The 15017-nt window shown below is 70.2% G+C and overlaps 1 protein-coding gene across 22 annotated transcripts in view; it reads right to left on the bottom strand.

Moving 5' to 3' along the window:
- Window positions 1-961: 961 nt before the first annotated feature.
- PLEC (plectin) overlaps window positions 962-15017 on the bottom strand; it is a 60536-nt gene continuing 46480 nt past the window's right edge. For 21 of the 22 annotated variants that reach the window (XM_080646711.1, XM_080646710.1, XM_080646695.1 and 18 more), the window contains 7 exons: window positions 13872-14010; window positions 13417-13773; window positions 13230-13313; window positions 12761-12865; window positions 12563-12661; window positions 8373-11753; window positions 962-8292 (listed from right to left, as the gene is read on the bottom strand). In XM_080646711.1, the coding sequence (XP_080502837.1) occupies window positions 2062-8292; window positions 8373-11753; window positions 12563-12661; window positions 12761-12865; window positions 13230-13313; window positions 13417-13773; window positions 13872-14010 (10396 nt within the window). In that variant the 3' untranslated portion in view covers window positions 962-2061. The remainder of the gene's footprint in view (window positions 8293-8372; window positions 11754-12562; window positions 12662-12760; window positions 12866-13229; window positions 13314-13416; window positions 13774-13871; window positions 14011-15017) is intronic. The other variant, XM_080646704.1, reaches the window with a different exon arrangement.

Here is a 15017-nt window from a genome sequence, read left to right as displayed (position 1 = left end):
TCTCTCATCGTTGATGTTTCTCTCTCTCCCTCCCTCCCTTCTTCTCTGAGATAAAAAACATATAAAAATGAAGTAAAAATAAACACGTAAAAAAAAAAAAAAACCTGAAGAAACACCACCACAGTCCTGATTCCAGGAGGAAAACACCGCTGCCCGGGACACCGTGAGACCGTGTCTCCCTCAGCTCGCCGCGGTGGCCCCAGCCCAGGGCACCACGGGCCGAGCGGTGGCCACCTGGCAGAGATGACCCTGACCATCGCGTGGAGGCGGCCGCTGCCCGGGGCTCCTCGGGGCTCCCACACCAGCTGTAAGCGGTCACGGAGAGCAGGGCCCACCAGGGGCCTGGCCGCCAGCACGCAGACCCAGGGTGCGTGTCTGCTCACCGCCCGCCCTGGGCACAGCAGGGGACCATCCGGGGTGCCTCAGGGCCAGCGGCTCCTGCCCCTCAACCCCCCTCTTGGGAGTTTTCCCAGGAAGAATCCTGCCAACGCTGGGATAAACGGGATGTGAGGGGCCCGTGGACGTGAGGGGCCAGGGCACTGGCCGCTGGGGCTCTGGACCACATCCTCCTGAGCAGGTCCCCTTGGCGGACAGGAACCGACTTACCTCCGGGCGGGGGGGGGGCGGGGGGGCAGGCGATGGCCAACTGCTACGGGACCAGGTGACCCCCCTCCGAGTGCGTGCCAATCGTGCACCCAGCGAAGGGCTAAGCAGCGACGCGTCCCCACTCGGAGGGACAGCAGCCAGGACCGTGCAGGAGCTGGCCCGGCCCCTCCCTCTCACCTCGTCTCCTGCTCAAGGCGTTTCAGTCCGGGTTTCTCCTGCCCGAGACGTGACCTCGGGGCCCAGGCCAGGGTGCAGGGGCCAAGCTCCGAGCCGGGGCCCGTGGTGCCCACAGCACCCCCCCCCCCCCACACACACACACACCTGACCGCAGGACAAAGGAGAGGCGAGACCCACGGGAGGTGGAATTGCTTTTATTGGGGTGGACGCCGAGGCCCGCCCGTGGTCAGGTTAGTGTTCGGCCCCTCCCCCTGCCGCCACCCGGTTAGTGGGACATGCAAAGCTCGGTCAGAGGGTGGAGGTGGGGGGGCGGGGGGGGAGCCCCGAGGCCAGGGCCGGGTGAGCAGGAGGGGTGGGCTGGGCTGGGCCGCGGAGTCGGCGCGGACAGTCCACCCAGCATCCCCGGGCCCGTGCAGGGCTGGGCTCCGGAGGGATGGGCGGGCGGGCAGCACCCTAGGCAGGACTCGAGGCCCCAGGAGCCACGGGCCCGAGAGAAAAGAGCCCGCGGAAGTCCCAGCCGTGCCAGCCAGGGCCGGCGGCCCCAGGTGCACCGGGCGGGGGGAGGGGGGGCCGTCTCACCCAAGCCGGGGCCCTCGGGGCCGGTGTGCGAGGCGGACATAGAAGGCACTTACTAGGAGCAGAGGCTAAAGGCAGAGCCTGGGGTCTCAGGAGAGCGTCGGGGGCGGGGGGCTGAGCCCGGCCAGCTGGCCCTGCAGGCGGGACCCTCACCTTCCCATGGGGAAGGGGCCGCTCTGGACAGACGGGACGAGACGGGTGACCCAGGACCCGCGCCCTCTCCCCGAGGCCCACTGAGCCAGCAGGTCAGTCCTGGAGATGAGAAAACGCCAGACCCGGGGGCGGGGGGGCCCTGCCCCAAGCGGCCAGGACTGGGGGGGGCTGCTTGGTCGTTGAGCGGGGCCGGCCTCCAGGGTGGGGGGACCTCACTCAAACAGAACCCCCGGGGAGACAGGAGGGCTGGGTTGGGGGCCCTGCTCTGGGCCCTGCAAGGCACCTGGCTGTGGTGAGTGGCAGGTAGAGAAGAAGGACCGAGGGGGTGAGGTGGCCCGTGGGGCTAGACCAGCCCCGTCCCCCGGGGCACAGGGCTGCCTGGACGGCGTGCCGTGCACACGTCCGTCTGGTCTTTTTGGTTAAACGTGAGGCACCGCTCGGGAGGAAAACACCTTTAAACGTGACGGAAGGGAAGACTCGGCGCCTGGCGGGGAGCCTGGCCACATGCAGAGCGGGAGCGGGACGGGGTGGGGGGGCGGGCAGGCGGGCTCAGGCCGTGGCAGACTCCGGGCCCCCCAGGGAGGGGGAGGGCCCGGAGGTGTAGCGGCGGCCGTAGCCGGAGGAGGAGTAGGAGGAGGAGGAGAAGGTCATGGAGAAGCCGGAGCCGGTGGCGTCGAAGCTGCCCCGGCGGGAACCGGCCCGGGAGCCGGTGCGGGAGCCGGTGCGGGAGCCGGCCGTGGAGCCGGAGCCGCTGACGCTGTAGGGGCTGTAGTAGCCCTTGCTGGACTGGGCGGCCGCCTCCAGCAGCCGCAGCCCCGTGCCCTCCTCCACCATGCTGCGGTCCAGCGCGTCCTTGTAGGAGATCTTGAGCTTGGTCTTGGGGCAGGTGAGGTACTTGGAGTACGCGCCCACGTCCCGCAGTTTCTGGGCCGTGCGGGCGTCCACCGTGCCGCGCTGCAGCGCCTCGTCGAGGGGCACGCGGCCCGGCGTGTCGGGCTCGACCAGGCCGCCCGTCAGGTACTGCACCTCCAGGAAGCGCTGGCCGGCCTCGTAGTACAGCCAGCCCTTCTTCAGGGCCTGGGCGGCCGACATCTTGGTCTTGGTGCGCGGGTCCTCGAAGCCGTGGAAGGCCTTCTGGGCCAGGTTGATGCGGTCCACCATGACCTTGTCCACCAGGCCCTTGCCGACGGCGTCGGCGACGGGGAAGCGCTCGCCGGTGCCGGGGTCGATGATGCCCCCGGTGCAGGCCTGCGCCTCCAGCAGCCGCTGCCCGGTGATGTTGTCCACCAGGTTGCGGTGCATGGCCTCCGTGATGGACACCTTCTCCAGCGTCTCCGTGTCCAGGATGCCGGCCACAGGGCCCGTCTCCTCGGTGGGGTCGGACCAGGAGGCCAGCTGGGTCCTGGAGGCGGCCGGGCTGATGGGGTAGGAAGAGGAGGACCCCACGGAGGACGAGCGGGAGCGGAAGCCGCCGGCGTTGCCCGAGAGCATGTCGGCGAACTCGGCGATGGAGAGCGTGCCGGCGCGGTACTGGTCCAGCACGGAGCGGTCGATGAGGTTCTTGGTGATGGCCTCGTCGATGTCGTACTGGCGGCCGGAGCGGCGGTCGATGATCATGGACTTGACCACGCCGTCGGAGGAGGAGGTGGTGATCTCCTCCCACTCGCACTCCTGCTCCGACAGCTCCAGGTAGGTCTGGTGGTCGATGAGGCCCTTGCGGTAGGCCTCGTTCACCGACATCTCCTTGCCCGTCTCGGGGTCCACGATCACCACGCGGCGCTTGCGCACCGAGGACTTGGAGGACGTCTTCCGCTCCCGCTTCTTCTCCTTCAGCGGCAGCAGGCTCAGGCCGGTCTGCGGGTCAGCGACGCAGCGCTCCATCAGCTGCAGGTACGTGAGGTTCTCCTCCGTGTTGGGGTCGAAGAAGCCCTTGGTGTCGTCGCTCGGGTCGGCCAGGATCGCGTTCATCTCCTCGTCGAAGAGGCCACGCTGATAGGCCATCTCCACGGGCAGCCGGTGGCTCTCCTCGGGGTCGATGATGCCGCCCGTGGCGATCTGGGCCTCCAGCAGACGGATGCCGTGGTCCTTGAGGATCAGGCCCTTCTTCATGGCCTGGAAGAGGGAGATGAGCTTCCCCGAGTAGGGGTCCTTGTAGCCGGTGACCGCCCGCTCGGCCGACAGCAGCTTGTCCTTGAACTCGGGGCCCACGATGCCCATGCGCACGGCCTCCTCCACGGTCAGCTTGAGCCCCTTGATGGGGTCGATGACGTAGCCGGTGGCCGCCTGGGCCTCCAGGAGCTCGAAGGCCGTGCCCGGGCGGATAATGCCCTTCTTCATGGCCTGGTAGACCGACAGCCGCTCCTTGGTGGCGTCGACCAGCACGCCGGCGATGCAGCTCGTGCCCTCGAGGAACTTCTGCAGCGTCTTGGTGACCTCCTCCACGGAGGCCAGGCCCTCCTGCAGCTGCCGCGCGGTGGCCTCGTCCATGACCTGCGAGCGCACCAGCTCCTCCACGGTGATCTGCTTGCGCAGCCCGCGGAAGGTCAGCTTGCGGGAGTCCGAGAGCGGCAGGAGCAGCTGGCCGCTGTTCTCGTCGCGGCGGCAGCGCCGGAGCAGCTGCGTGTAGCTGAGGCGCTCGTCCGTGGAGGGGTCCAGGTAGCCGCGCACCTCGCTGGGCTCCGAGAGGCGGTCGTGCGTGTCCTTGTTGAGGTAGCCGCGCTGGTAGGCCACCTCCAGCGGGAGGTGGAAGCCCAGGCGCGGGTCCACGATGCCGCCCGTCGCCAGCTGGGCGTCCAGCAGCCGCAGGGCCTCCTCGGCGGGGATCAGGTCCTTCTTCATGGCCTGGAAGAGCGAGATGGGCTGCTCCGTGTAGGGGTCCCGGTAGCCGGTCACGGCCCGCTCGGCCGACAGCAGCCGGTCGTGCAGCTCGGGGCCCACCAGCCCCTTCCGCACGGCCTCGTCCACCGTCAGCCGCTCGCCCTTCACGGGGTCCAGCAGGAAGCCCGTGGCCGCCTGGGCCTCCAGCAGCAGGCGGGCCACCTCGGCGCTCAGCAGCCCCCTCTTGAGGGCCTGGTAGACGGTCAGCGTCTGCTGGGAGCCGGGCAGGTACACGCCGGCCACGCAGCCCGTGCCGTACAGGAAGCGCCAGGCGGACTCGGCCTCGAGCACCTCGCGAAGGCTCTTGGCGCCTTCCCGGAGCAGGCGGCAGGCCTCGCGGGAGATGATGCGTGCCTCGTACAGGTCCTCGGCCGTAAGGCGGCGACGCACGTAGTCATAGGACGCCAGGTTCTGCTGGCGGATGATCTCCGTCTTCTCGATGATCTCGATGATGATGATGATCATGCGCTCCTTGGTCACCTTGCCGGCCTGGAAGTCGGCCATCAGCCGGGTCCGCTGCTCCTCGGGGATCAGGTCCGACTGCATCACCTCCCACAGCGACATGGTGGAGCCTCCTGAGCCCCCGCCGCCGCCGGCGCCGGCCGGGATTTCAATCTGCGTCTCCTCGAAGGCCTTCCGGGTCTCCTCCTCCGTGTACACCTGTGTGGTCTCCACCACCTCCACCTTCTCCGCCCCCTTCAGCGGCAGCAGGCGCAGGCCGGTCTCGGGGTCCTCCACGCAGCGCTCCAGCAGCTGCAGGTAGGTGAGGTTCTCGTGCGTGTTGGGGTCGAAGAAGCCCTTGGTGTCGTCGCTCGGGTCGGCCAGCACGCGGTTCATCTCCTCGTCGAAGTAGCCGCGCTGGTAGGCCACGTGCACGGGGAGGCGGTGGCTGTGCACGGGGTCGATGATGCCGCCCGTGGCGATCTGGGCCTCCAGCAGGCGGATGCCGTGGTCCCGGAGCACCAGGCCCTTCTGCATGGCCTGGAAGAGGGAGATGGTGCTGCCCGAGTAGGGGTCCTTGTAGCCCGTCACGGCCTTCTCGGCCGACAGCAGCTTCTCGTGCAGCTCGGGGCCCACGACGCCCGCCTTCACCGCCTCGTGGACGTACAGCCGCTGGTTCCGCACGGGGTCCACCAGGAAGCCGGTGGCCGCCTGGGCCTCGAGCAGAAGCGTGGCGGTGCTGGGCCGGAGCAGGCCGCGCCGCATGGCCTCGTAGATGGTCACCTTCTCCTGGGAGTCCTCCAGGTAGACGCCGGCGAGGCAGCCGCTGCCCTGCAGGAGCGTCCGCACCGAGTTCACCTCCGACAGGTCCTTGACCGACGTCTTGCCGTCCTGGAGCTGCTCGAACTGGGCCTTGCTGAGGACCCCGGAGGCCAGGAGCTCGCTGGCCGGCACCGGGGCGCGGAGGCCGCTGAAGGAGAGCCGCTCCCTCCGCACCGTCTCCACCTCCTCCACGATGGTGATGATGATCTTGAGGATCTTCTCCACCGTGACCTTGCCCGTGCGGAACTGCTGCAGCAGCTCCTGACGCTGCTCCTCCGTGAAGTACTCGGAGTGGATGAGCTCCCAGACGGTCACCGTCCTGCCCTGGAAGCTGCCCGTGGGCACCTCGACCGTGGCCTTCTGGAAGGCCTCGCGGGCCTGCAGCTCCGAGTACCGCTCCTCCTGCCGCGCCCGGGCGGCCTTCTCCGAGAGGGGCAGCAGGCTCAGCCCGGTCAGCGGGTCCGGACGGCACTGCTGCTGCAGCTGGCCGTAGGTGACCGGCTCCCGCGTCCTGGGGTCGACGTAGGTCTTGGCCTCGTCCCTGGACCCCTTCAGGGCTTTGCGGGTGTCCTTGTCCAGGAAGCCCCGGGCGTAGGCCACGTCCAGGGGCACGCGGTGGCTCTTGCCGGGGTCCACGATGCCGCCCGTGGACAGCTGGGCGTCCAGCAGCCGGAGGCCCTGCTCCCTGGGGATGAGGCCCTTCTTCAGGGCCTGGAACAGGGAGACGCTCTGCCCCGAGTACGGGTCCTTGTAGCCCGTCACGGCCCTCTCGGCCGACAGCAGCTTCTCGTGCAGCTCGGGGCCCACCAGGCTGGCGCGCACGGCCTCGTCCACTGTCAGCCGGGCGCTGGTGGCGGGGTCGATGATGTGTCCGGTGCCGGCCTGGGCCTCCAGCAGGGCCACGGCCACCTCCGGCTGCAGCAGGTCTCTCTTCAGGGCCTCGTAGAGGCTCAGCTTCTGCCCCCCTTCCTCCAGCCACACGCCCGCGATGACGTCGCTGCCCCGCAGGGCCTGCCGCACGGCGTCCAGCTCCGCGACCTCGCGCACCGAGCGCTCGCCCTGCTGCAGCTGGCGGAGGAGGTCGCGGTTGATGACCCTGCTCTCCAGCAGCTCGGCGGCGGGCACCAGGGCGCGCAGGCCCTCGAAGCACAGCTGCCCCTTCTGCTCGTGCTCTTCGACCACGGTGATGATGATCTTGATGATCTTCTCCACCGTGACCTTGCCCGTGCGGAACTGGCGCAGCAGATCCCGCCGCTGCTCCGCCGTGAAGTACTCGGAGTTGATGATCTCCCAGATGGTCACCGTCCTGCCCTGGAAGCTGCCGAACGGCGCCGAGATGGTGGCTTTCTTGAACACGTCCCGGGCCTCCGAGTCGGTGTAGACCAGCTCGCCGCCCTTGGCAGCCCGATCGGTGAGCGGCAGCAGGAGCAGGCCGGTCTCGGGGTCCTCCACGCAGCGCTCCAGCAGCTGCAGGTACGTGAGGTTCTCGTGCGTGTTGGGGTCGAAGAAGCCCTTGGTGTCGTCGCTCGGGTCGGCCAGCACGCGGTTCATCTCCTCGTCGAAGTAGCCGTTCTTGTAGGCCACCTCCACGGGCACGCGGTGGCTGTGCACGGGGTCGATGATGCCGCCCGTGGCGATCTGGGCCTCCAGCAGGCGGATGCCGTGGTCCCGGACGATCAGCTCCTTCTGCATAGCCTGGAAGAGGGAGATCTGCTCCCCGGTGTAGGGGTCCTTGTAGCCGGTGACCGCCCGCTCGGCCGACAGCAGCTTCTGGTGCAGCTCGGGGCCCACCAGGCCCTCCTTCACGGCCTCGTTGACCGTCAGCCGCCGGTTGCGCACGGGGTCCAGGAGGAAGCCCGAGGCCGCCTGGGCCTCCAGCAGGATGAGGGCGGTGCCCGGGCTCAGCAGCTGCCTCTGCAGGGCCGCGTACACGCTCAGCTTCTCGTGGGCGGGCTCCAGCAGCAGGCCCGCAATGCTGCTGCGGCCCTGCAGGTAGCGGCGCACGTCCTCCCGCTGCGCCAGCTCGGCCACCGTGGTGCGGCCCTGGGCCAGCCGCTGCAGCTCCTCGGGGCGAAGGATGCCCACGTCCTGCAGCCGCTGGGCCGGCACCTTCCGCCGCAGGCCGTCAAAGGCGTACTCGGGCTCCGCCTCCGTGGCCGGGCCGTCGGGGGCGTCCCGGCCGTTGGGCAGGGCCTTGGCGGCCGCGGCCTGCGAGGCCGCAATCTCCTCGGAGTGGGCCAGCGCGGCCCGGTGCTCCTCCTCCAGCCGCTGCAGCCGCTCCCGCAGCCTCTGGTTCTCCTCGGCCAGCAGCTTCTCCTGCGCCTGCCGCTGCTGCTCCAGGCGCTGCAGCTCCTCCTGCTTGCGCCGCACGCCCTCCTCGGCCTCGCGCTGCCGCCGCCGGGCCTCCTCCATGCTGGCCACCAGCTGCTGCTTCTCCTGCTCCATCTGCTGCTGCTGCCGCTGCTGCTCCTCCCGCAGCGTCTTCGCCTTGGCCACCTCGTCCTGGAACAGCCGCTCCAGCTTGGCCTTCTCCTGCTCGATGAGGTGCTCCCGCTGCAGCAGGCTGTCCTTCTCCGAGAGGAAGCTCTGCTGCAGGGCCTGCGTCTCCTGCATCAGCTGCTCCTGCTGCACCGTCTGCATCTGTGGAGGGGGAGGGCGGTCAGGGACCTCAGCCCGGGGGCCCCCCACCCCGCCCGCCCCTGAGCGCGAGGGGCCGGTACCTCCTCCGACTTGAGCTGCAGTAACCTGGCCTCCTGCTTGAGCTTCTCCTTCTCGCGCTCCAGCTCGGCGATCGCCTCCCGCAGGCGCTCGGCGTCCTGGTCGCTCTGCTGCCGCTGGATCTCCAGCGTCTGCACCAGCGTCACCTTCTCCTGCGTGGCGAGCTCCGTGCGGTGCAGCCTGTCCCCGATCTCCTCCGCCTGCTTCCGGAAGCGCTGGGCGTCCTCCTCGGCGCGGGCCTGCGCCCGGCTCATCTCGGCCACGCGCAGCTTCAGGCGCTCGGCCTCGGCGCTCATCTCCAGCTGCCGCTGCCGCTCCGCCTCCAGGGTCCGCTGGAAGCCCTGCGTCTCCTGCGCCAGCTGCTGCTCCATCTGCGCCTTGTCCTCCTGCAGGCGCCGGGCCTGCTCCTGCGCCAGCTCCTTCTGCTGCTGCAGCAGCTCGGCCTCGGCCTTGAGCCGCGTGGCTTCCTGCACCGCCTGCATCTTCTCCTTGAGCATCTTCTCGGCCAGCGCCCGCTGCTGCGCCAGGTCCTCCTCCGCCAGCTGCCGCAGCCGCGCCGCCTCCTGGGCCGCCACGCTCAGCCGCGCCGCCTCCTCCGCCACCTGCTTCATCTTCTCGGCCTCCTCCTCCAGGAAGCGCTGCGTGTTGTCCTTGTCCCGCAGGATAAGCGCGCGGTTCTCGGCCTCGATGCGCGCCTTGAGCTTGCCCAGCTCCTCCATCTGCACGCGCACCGAGAAGAGCTCCTCCTCCACCTGGCTGCGCTGCCGCGCCGCCTCCGTCACCTCCGCCTTCAGCCGCTGCAGCTCCTCGTCCAGGATGCCCTTCTGGTGGTCGGTCTCCTCCAGCTGCAGCCGCAGCGTCGTCAGCTCCTGCTCCACCTGCGCCTTCTGCCGCAGCGTCTGCTCCGCGAACTTCTTGTGCTTCTCCATCTCCGCGTCGGCCGCCTGCTTCTGCCGCAGGGCCGCCTGCTCCGCCTGCGCCCGCCGCTTCGCCTCCTGCTCGGCCTCCTTCCGCAGCTTCTCCGCGGCGGCCTGCGCCCGCGCCCGGGCCTGCGCCTCCTGCTCCGCCGCCTGCTTCAGCCGCTCCGCCTCCTCCACCTGCATGCGGGACTGCGCCGCGTCCCGCTCCGCCTGCTCCCGCGCCTCCTCGGCCTCCTCGGCGGCCCGCCGCGCGGCCTCCGCCTCGCCGCGCAGCCGCTCCAGCACGCTCTGCTCCTGCTGCAGGGTCTGCTGCAGCTCCTGCTCCTTCTGCTGCACCGCGAACACGTGCGCCTTCTCCTCCGCCTGCAGCCGCTTCTGCGCGGCGTCCTGGGCCAGCTGCAGCTGGCGCGCCGACTCCTGCTCCGCGCGCTCGCGCAGGCGCCGCGCCTCCTCCACCTTGGCCTTGAGCCGCTCCACTTCCTCCAGCGCCGCTTTACGCTGCCGCGCCGCCTCCTCCTCGGCCGCCAGGCTCTTCTGCACACGCTCCTCCGCCTCGCGGCGCCGCTGCTCCTCCTCCGCCGCCAGCTGCCGCTGCCGCGTGGCCTCCAGCTCAGCCTGCTCCTTGCTGCGCAGCGTGTCCTCCGCGTTGCTGCGGATGCGCACCAGCTCCAGCTCCAGCTCCGCCTTGCCTGCGGCCGCGCGCTCGAAGCTCGCCTTCAGGGCCAGGATCTCCTCCTCCACCTGCCGCCGCTGCCGCAGCGTGTCCTGCACCAGCCCCTTCTGCCTCTCCAGCTCGCTCTCCGAGGCCTGGCGCAGCTGAGCCAGCCGCTCCTCGATGTCCGCCTTGTGCTGGGCCGCCTGCTCCTCCAGCCGCCTCCGGTGGAAGGCCTCGTCCTCCGCCAGCCGCCGCAGGCGCTCGTTCTCCGCTTCCTTCTCCTTCAGCGCGATCTCCGCCTCCGTCTTGAGCCGCGTGGCCTCGCCGATGGTGGCCAGCTTCTCGGCGAGCACCCGCTCCGCCTCCGCCCGCTGCCGCGCAGCGTCCTCTTCCGCCAGCTGCCGCTGCCGCTTGGCCTCCTCCGCCAGGGCGCGCAGGCGGGCGGCCTCCTCCGCCAGCTCCCGGAAGCGCCCGGCCTCCGCCTCCAGCCTCTGCTTCGACTTCTCGCTGGTGGAGCGCGACTCCTCCTCGGCTCGGGCCTTGCTGGCCAGCAGCACCTCCATCTCCGCGCGCACCTTGGCCAGCTCCGCCTCCAGCTCCTGGCGCTTCTGCGTGGCCTCGGCCGCCTCGCGCTGCAGCCGCCCCAGCTCCTCCTCCAGCAGCAGCCGCTGCTGCTCCCCCTGCTCGGTCTCGGCCCGCAGCCGGATAAGCTCCTGCTCCGCGGCCAGGCGCTGCTGGGCCGTGCCCTCCGCCAGCTGCCGCTGCTTCTCCAGCTCCCGCTCGGCCAGCTCCCGCTGCCGCACCGCCTGCTCCTCCGCCTTGCCCCGCCGCCGCGCCTCGCGCTCCGCCTCCTCCTTCTGCTTCTCCGCCTCGGCCTGCGCCAGGCTCTTCTGCTGCGCCACCTCCTCCGCCTGCAGCCGCAGCCGCAGGGCCTCGTTGGCCTTCAGCTGCCAGCGCTCCAGCTCCCGCTCGGCCTCCTCCCGGGCGCGCTCCGCCTCGGCCTGCTGCTGCGCGTGCCGCTCGGCCTCCTCCCGCAGCTGCGTCACGGTCACGTGCTCCTCCTGGAGGGTGCGCTCCAGCTGGGCCGTCTTCTCGGCGAAGGAGGCGCGCTTGCTCTGCAGTTCCACCGCGGCGCTGCGCTGGGCCGTCTCCAGGGCCACCTGTACCTGGCGCGCCCGCTCGGCCTCCGCCTGCCGCAGCCGGCGATCCGCCTCCTCCGCCTGCAGCCGCAGCTCCTCCAGCGCCTGCAGGGCCCGCTGCTTCTCCCGGGCGGCCTCCGCCTCCGCCTTCACGCGCAGGGCCAGCTCGGCCTCCGCCTGCTTCTTGCGCTGGGTCTCCTCCTGCACCTGCCGCCGCAGGCGCTCCGCCTCCTCCTGCGCCTGTCGCTTCTGCGCCTCGGCCTCCTCGGCGCGCGCCCGCAGGGCCTGGAGCTCGCCCTCGGCCCCGCCGCGCTGGCGCTCGGTGGTCTCCAGCTGCAGGCGCACCACGCGGATCTCCTCCTCGATGCGCACGCGGCTGCGCTCCGCCTCCTCCGCCTGCCGGGCCTTCGCCTGGATCTCGGCCTCCGAGCTCTGCCGCAGCTGCTGCAGCTCCTCCTGGATGCTGCGCTTCTGCTGCTGCGCGTCCACCGCGGCCTCCTCACGCCGCACCACCTCCTCCTGCATGCGCCGCTGCAGCTCCTGCGCCTCCCGCTCGGCCTGCGCCTTGGCCTGCGCGTGCGTCTCCGCCAGCTGCCGCTGCTGCTCCAGCGCGGCCTCCACCTCGGCCAGGCGCTCCCGCTCCTCTGCCCGCTGCTGCTCGGCCAGCCTCTGTGGCCGCGGCAGAGAGAGGGAGAGAACCAGAGAGAGCGTGAGTGCGGGCCCGGCGCGCGGGGGGGCACGGCACCACCACAGTCCACGCGGACAGCACGATGGGGGGTCAGGGAGACAGAGGTCACAGCCCGGCGTGGGAGGGAGCGTGCACCCGCCCGGGACACGGGGCAGCGAGCGCAGCCTGGCCCCACAGTGCTCACCGGCCCCAGGAGGAGGCTCGGGCACAGCCCCTCTTCCCTCAGACAGGCGGCGAGACAGACGAGGAGAGAGAGCAAAGCAGAGGCTCGCAGGCCCCGAGCCGCACCACCACCAGCCCCGCCCGAGCATGTGAGCGCGGGGCCCCGACCCCAAGGCGGCCAGCGGGACAGGGGTGCAGGCCGCCAGCTCAGAAGGATGCACGCGCCTGCGCTGACCACAGAGGAGGCTGCAGGTGGGCCAACGGCGAGGCCACCTGTGGAGCAGGAGAGCTGGTACCCCGCACCTCACCCAAGGACATCCCTGCCCTGCCCGCAGCCCAGCACCCCAGCTCTTCCAGAGCAGCAGCCGCGAGGAGCGAGGAGCGGCGACGTGGGCTCCCGAGGAAGAATCCCAAGGAGAGCCGGTGGGGCAGCCGGTGGGGCAGCCGGTGGGGCAGGTACAAACACAGAGGAGGAGGAGGAGGTGCCAGCCACCGTGGAGAGCAGGCCAAGCTCAGAGTGGGGCGCTGGCGGCATCAGGCAGCGGGAGTGTGGGGGGGCCGAGCTACGTGGTGACCCCGAGCTCCCAGGGCTGCGTCTGGGCAGCGGCAGCCCCGCCCCCCGCCGTACCTCCTCCTCCTCCATGCGCCGCAGCGTCTCGCTGATGAACTTGATGTACTGGCTCGTCAGCATGGTCAGCTCGCTGTAGCGCGTGCGGAGGTCCACGTACTGGGGGCAGGAGGCGGGGCAGGCAGGGTCAGTCCCTCCCCAGCCACGGCCCGAGCCACCCGAGCCGCCCGAGCCACCCGGCCACGCCCTCCGCCGCACCTCCTGGATGACGCTCTCAGACCCTGACTGGACCTTGGGCTTCTTGGCCGGAGAGGCCACGGGCTCCAGCTGCGCCTTGTATGTGATCAGCTGGAGCTCATAGTCCTGCGGGGGGACACGGGGGACACGGGGGGACACCGTGAGCCGCCGGCTCGCCCCGCCCCCGCCCCCGCCCCCGCCAGCTAGGCCTGTGCCTGGGACCACCCCTGAGGGTTCAGGCCCCAGGACCCCAGCCTGGCTGAGATGGCAGGAAGCAAAAGCCTCACTTTTGGGAAAAAAAAAAAATTACTTTTAATTGATTTTAGGGAGGGAGACAGAGAGAGAGAAACAGCAATGATGAGAGAGAATCCTGGATCGGCTGCCTCCCGCACACCCCCCACTGGGGTCAAGCCCGCAACCCGGGCATGTGGCCTTGACCAAGAATCGAACTACGACCTCCTGGTTCATAGGTCGACGCTCAGCCACTTACCTTGATGGCGTTGATGTACTGCTTGGCGAACCTCTGGCACTCCTCCACCTTCTCTCCGTGGCGCTCGATTTCCTCCAGCAGCGCCTGGGGGGGGGGGGGCGGAGTGGTGGTCAGCACCGGCCATGTTCCCCCCCTCCCCCGCCCGCCCCCCGCCCACCCGGCTCCAGCCACACTGGCCCAGGCCCACCTTCTCCTGCCGCAGCTGCTCCCGCACGGCCTGGCTGTTGGCCAGCGGCAAGGCCTGGATCTGCTCCTGCCGCTGCTTGGCATCCTGCAGCCAGGCGCCCAGCGGGTCGGCGCTCTCCCGGTAGTACCGCAGCTGCCGGCCCAGCTGCTCCAGCTCCCGCTGCCGCATGTCGTTCTGGGCCAGCACGGCCTGCCAGCGCTCCAGCAGCTGGGCCACCCGCTCCCGCCAACGCTCCACCTCCACGTCCCGCTCCCCGTGCCGCTGCTGCAGCCGCTCCCCCACCTCCTGCGCCCCCCGCAGTTCGTCCCGCAGGGCGTCGAACACGGGCTGCTGCGCCTCCGCCTGGGCCCGCAGCTTCTGTTGGGGACAGAGGGGCGGTGCTGCTTCAGCCCGAGGCCCTGCTGCCAGCCCCCGGGCCCCCCCTCCCCTGCCCGGCCCTGTTCTGAGGGTGGTACCTTGAGTGCAGCCTTGGTGGCCTCGAGCTCCGGAAGGGTGGCCGGCACGGCCTGGGCCTCCTTGAGCTGCTCCTCGTGGCGCCGGAGCACCTCCTCGGCCCCCTGTGTGCTGCGGATCACCAGGCTGATGGTCTTGAGCCTGGGGGAGAGCAGGATCAGAGCTGGAGGGTGGGGCGGGGAGAGTACTCGAGGACGTCGGGGTACGGATGCTTGTGTGTGATGGAGGCCGTGCTGGCCGGACACAGAGCTTACGCCTGTGGCCTGGAGCTCTCCGCCTTCCCGCCCCAGGCTGGGAAGGGTAACGCCCGGCAGGCATGGCTCAGGGGTTGAGTGTCGACCTATGAACCAGGAGGTCACCGCTCAGTTCCGTTCAGAGCACATGCCCGGGTTACGGGCTCGATCCCTGGTGTGTGGGGCGTGCGGGAGGCAGCCGATCCGTGACTCTCTCTCGTCACTGGTGTTTCTCTCTCCCTCTCCCTTCCTCTCTGAAGTCAATAAAAACAGGAAGTAAAATAAAAAGAGAGAAAAGGTGGGTGAGAGGTAGGCATGCTGCCACAACGTCCAAGGGGCTAAGAAACATGTCAGAAACAAGGACGTGGGACCCGGGCGGGACTGGAAGGGTGAGTCCGAGATGCGACGGAGGAGGGGGGGGTCCTCACTCCCCCTGAAGGAGAAGCAGCGAGCCCGTGGTGTGCACGCTGATGAGCCGGAGGACAGAAGGGGGCCCTGGGCTGGAGGACGAGGCGAGTGGGAGGACGGCCCCAGAGGGCTGTGCATTTCCCCAGGGGCACAGGGGCCGAGGGGGTGGGAGTCAGGATGTGGGGGGCAGGTGCAGGTCCCCCATAACGACCTCAGCACGGCCCCTCCCACATCCACGGCCCCATGCCCTGCTGACCCACCCCCTGCCCACACCCAAGGAGCCGCCCGAGGTGGCTGGCGCCCCCCCCCCCAAACCTCACTTGCCCAGGGTCACCTCCCCGGTGGGCCTTCCTCACCCTCCTGGGCTCCACCCTCTGCCCGTCCCTGGTCCACACTTTCCTCAGACACCCCTAGCTCCTGACATCACACGGGTGGGATCCCCCCGAGTCCTCACTCCCACAGCCCCCCACCTCAGGGAGCCACCCCTCTCGGCCCGGGTCCAGTCAT

Source organism: Plecotus auritus, assembly GCF_963455305.1.
Source record: "Plecotus auritus genome assembly, chromosome: 11".
NCBI lineage: Eukaryota > Metazoa > Chordata > Mammalia > Chiroptera > Vespertilionidae > Plecotus > Plecotus auritus.
The sequence above is the reverse complement of the archived record's forward strand: the minus strand, read 5'-3'. Positions and strand labels throughout refer to the sequence as shown.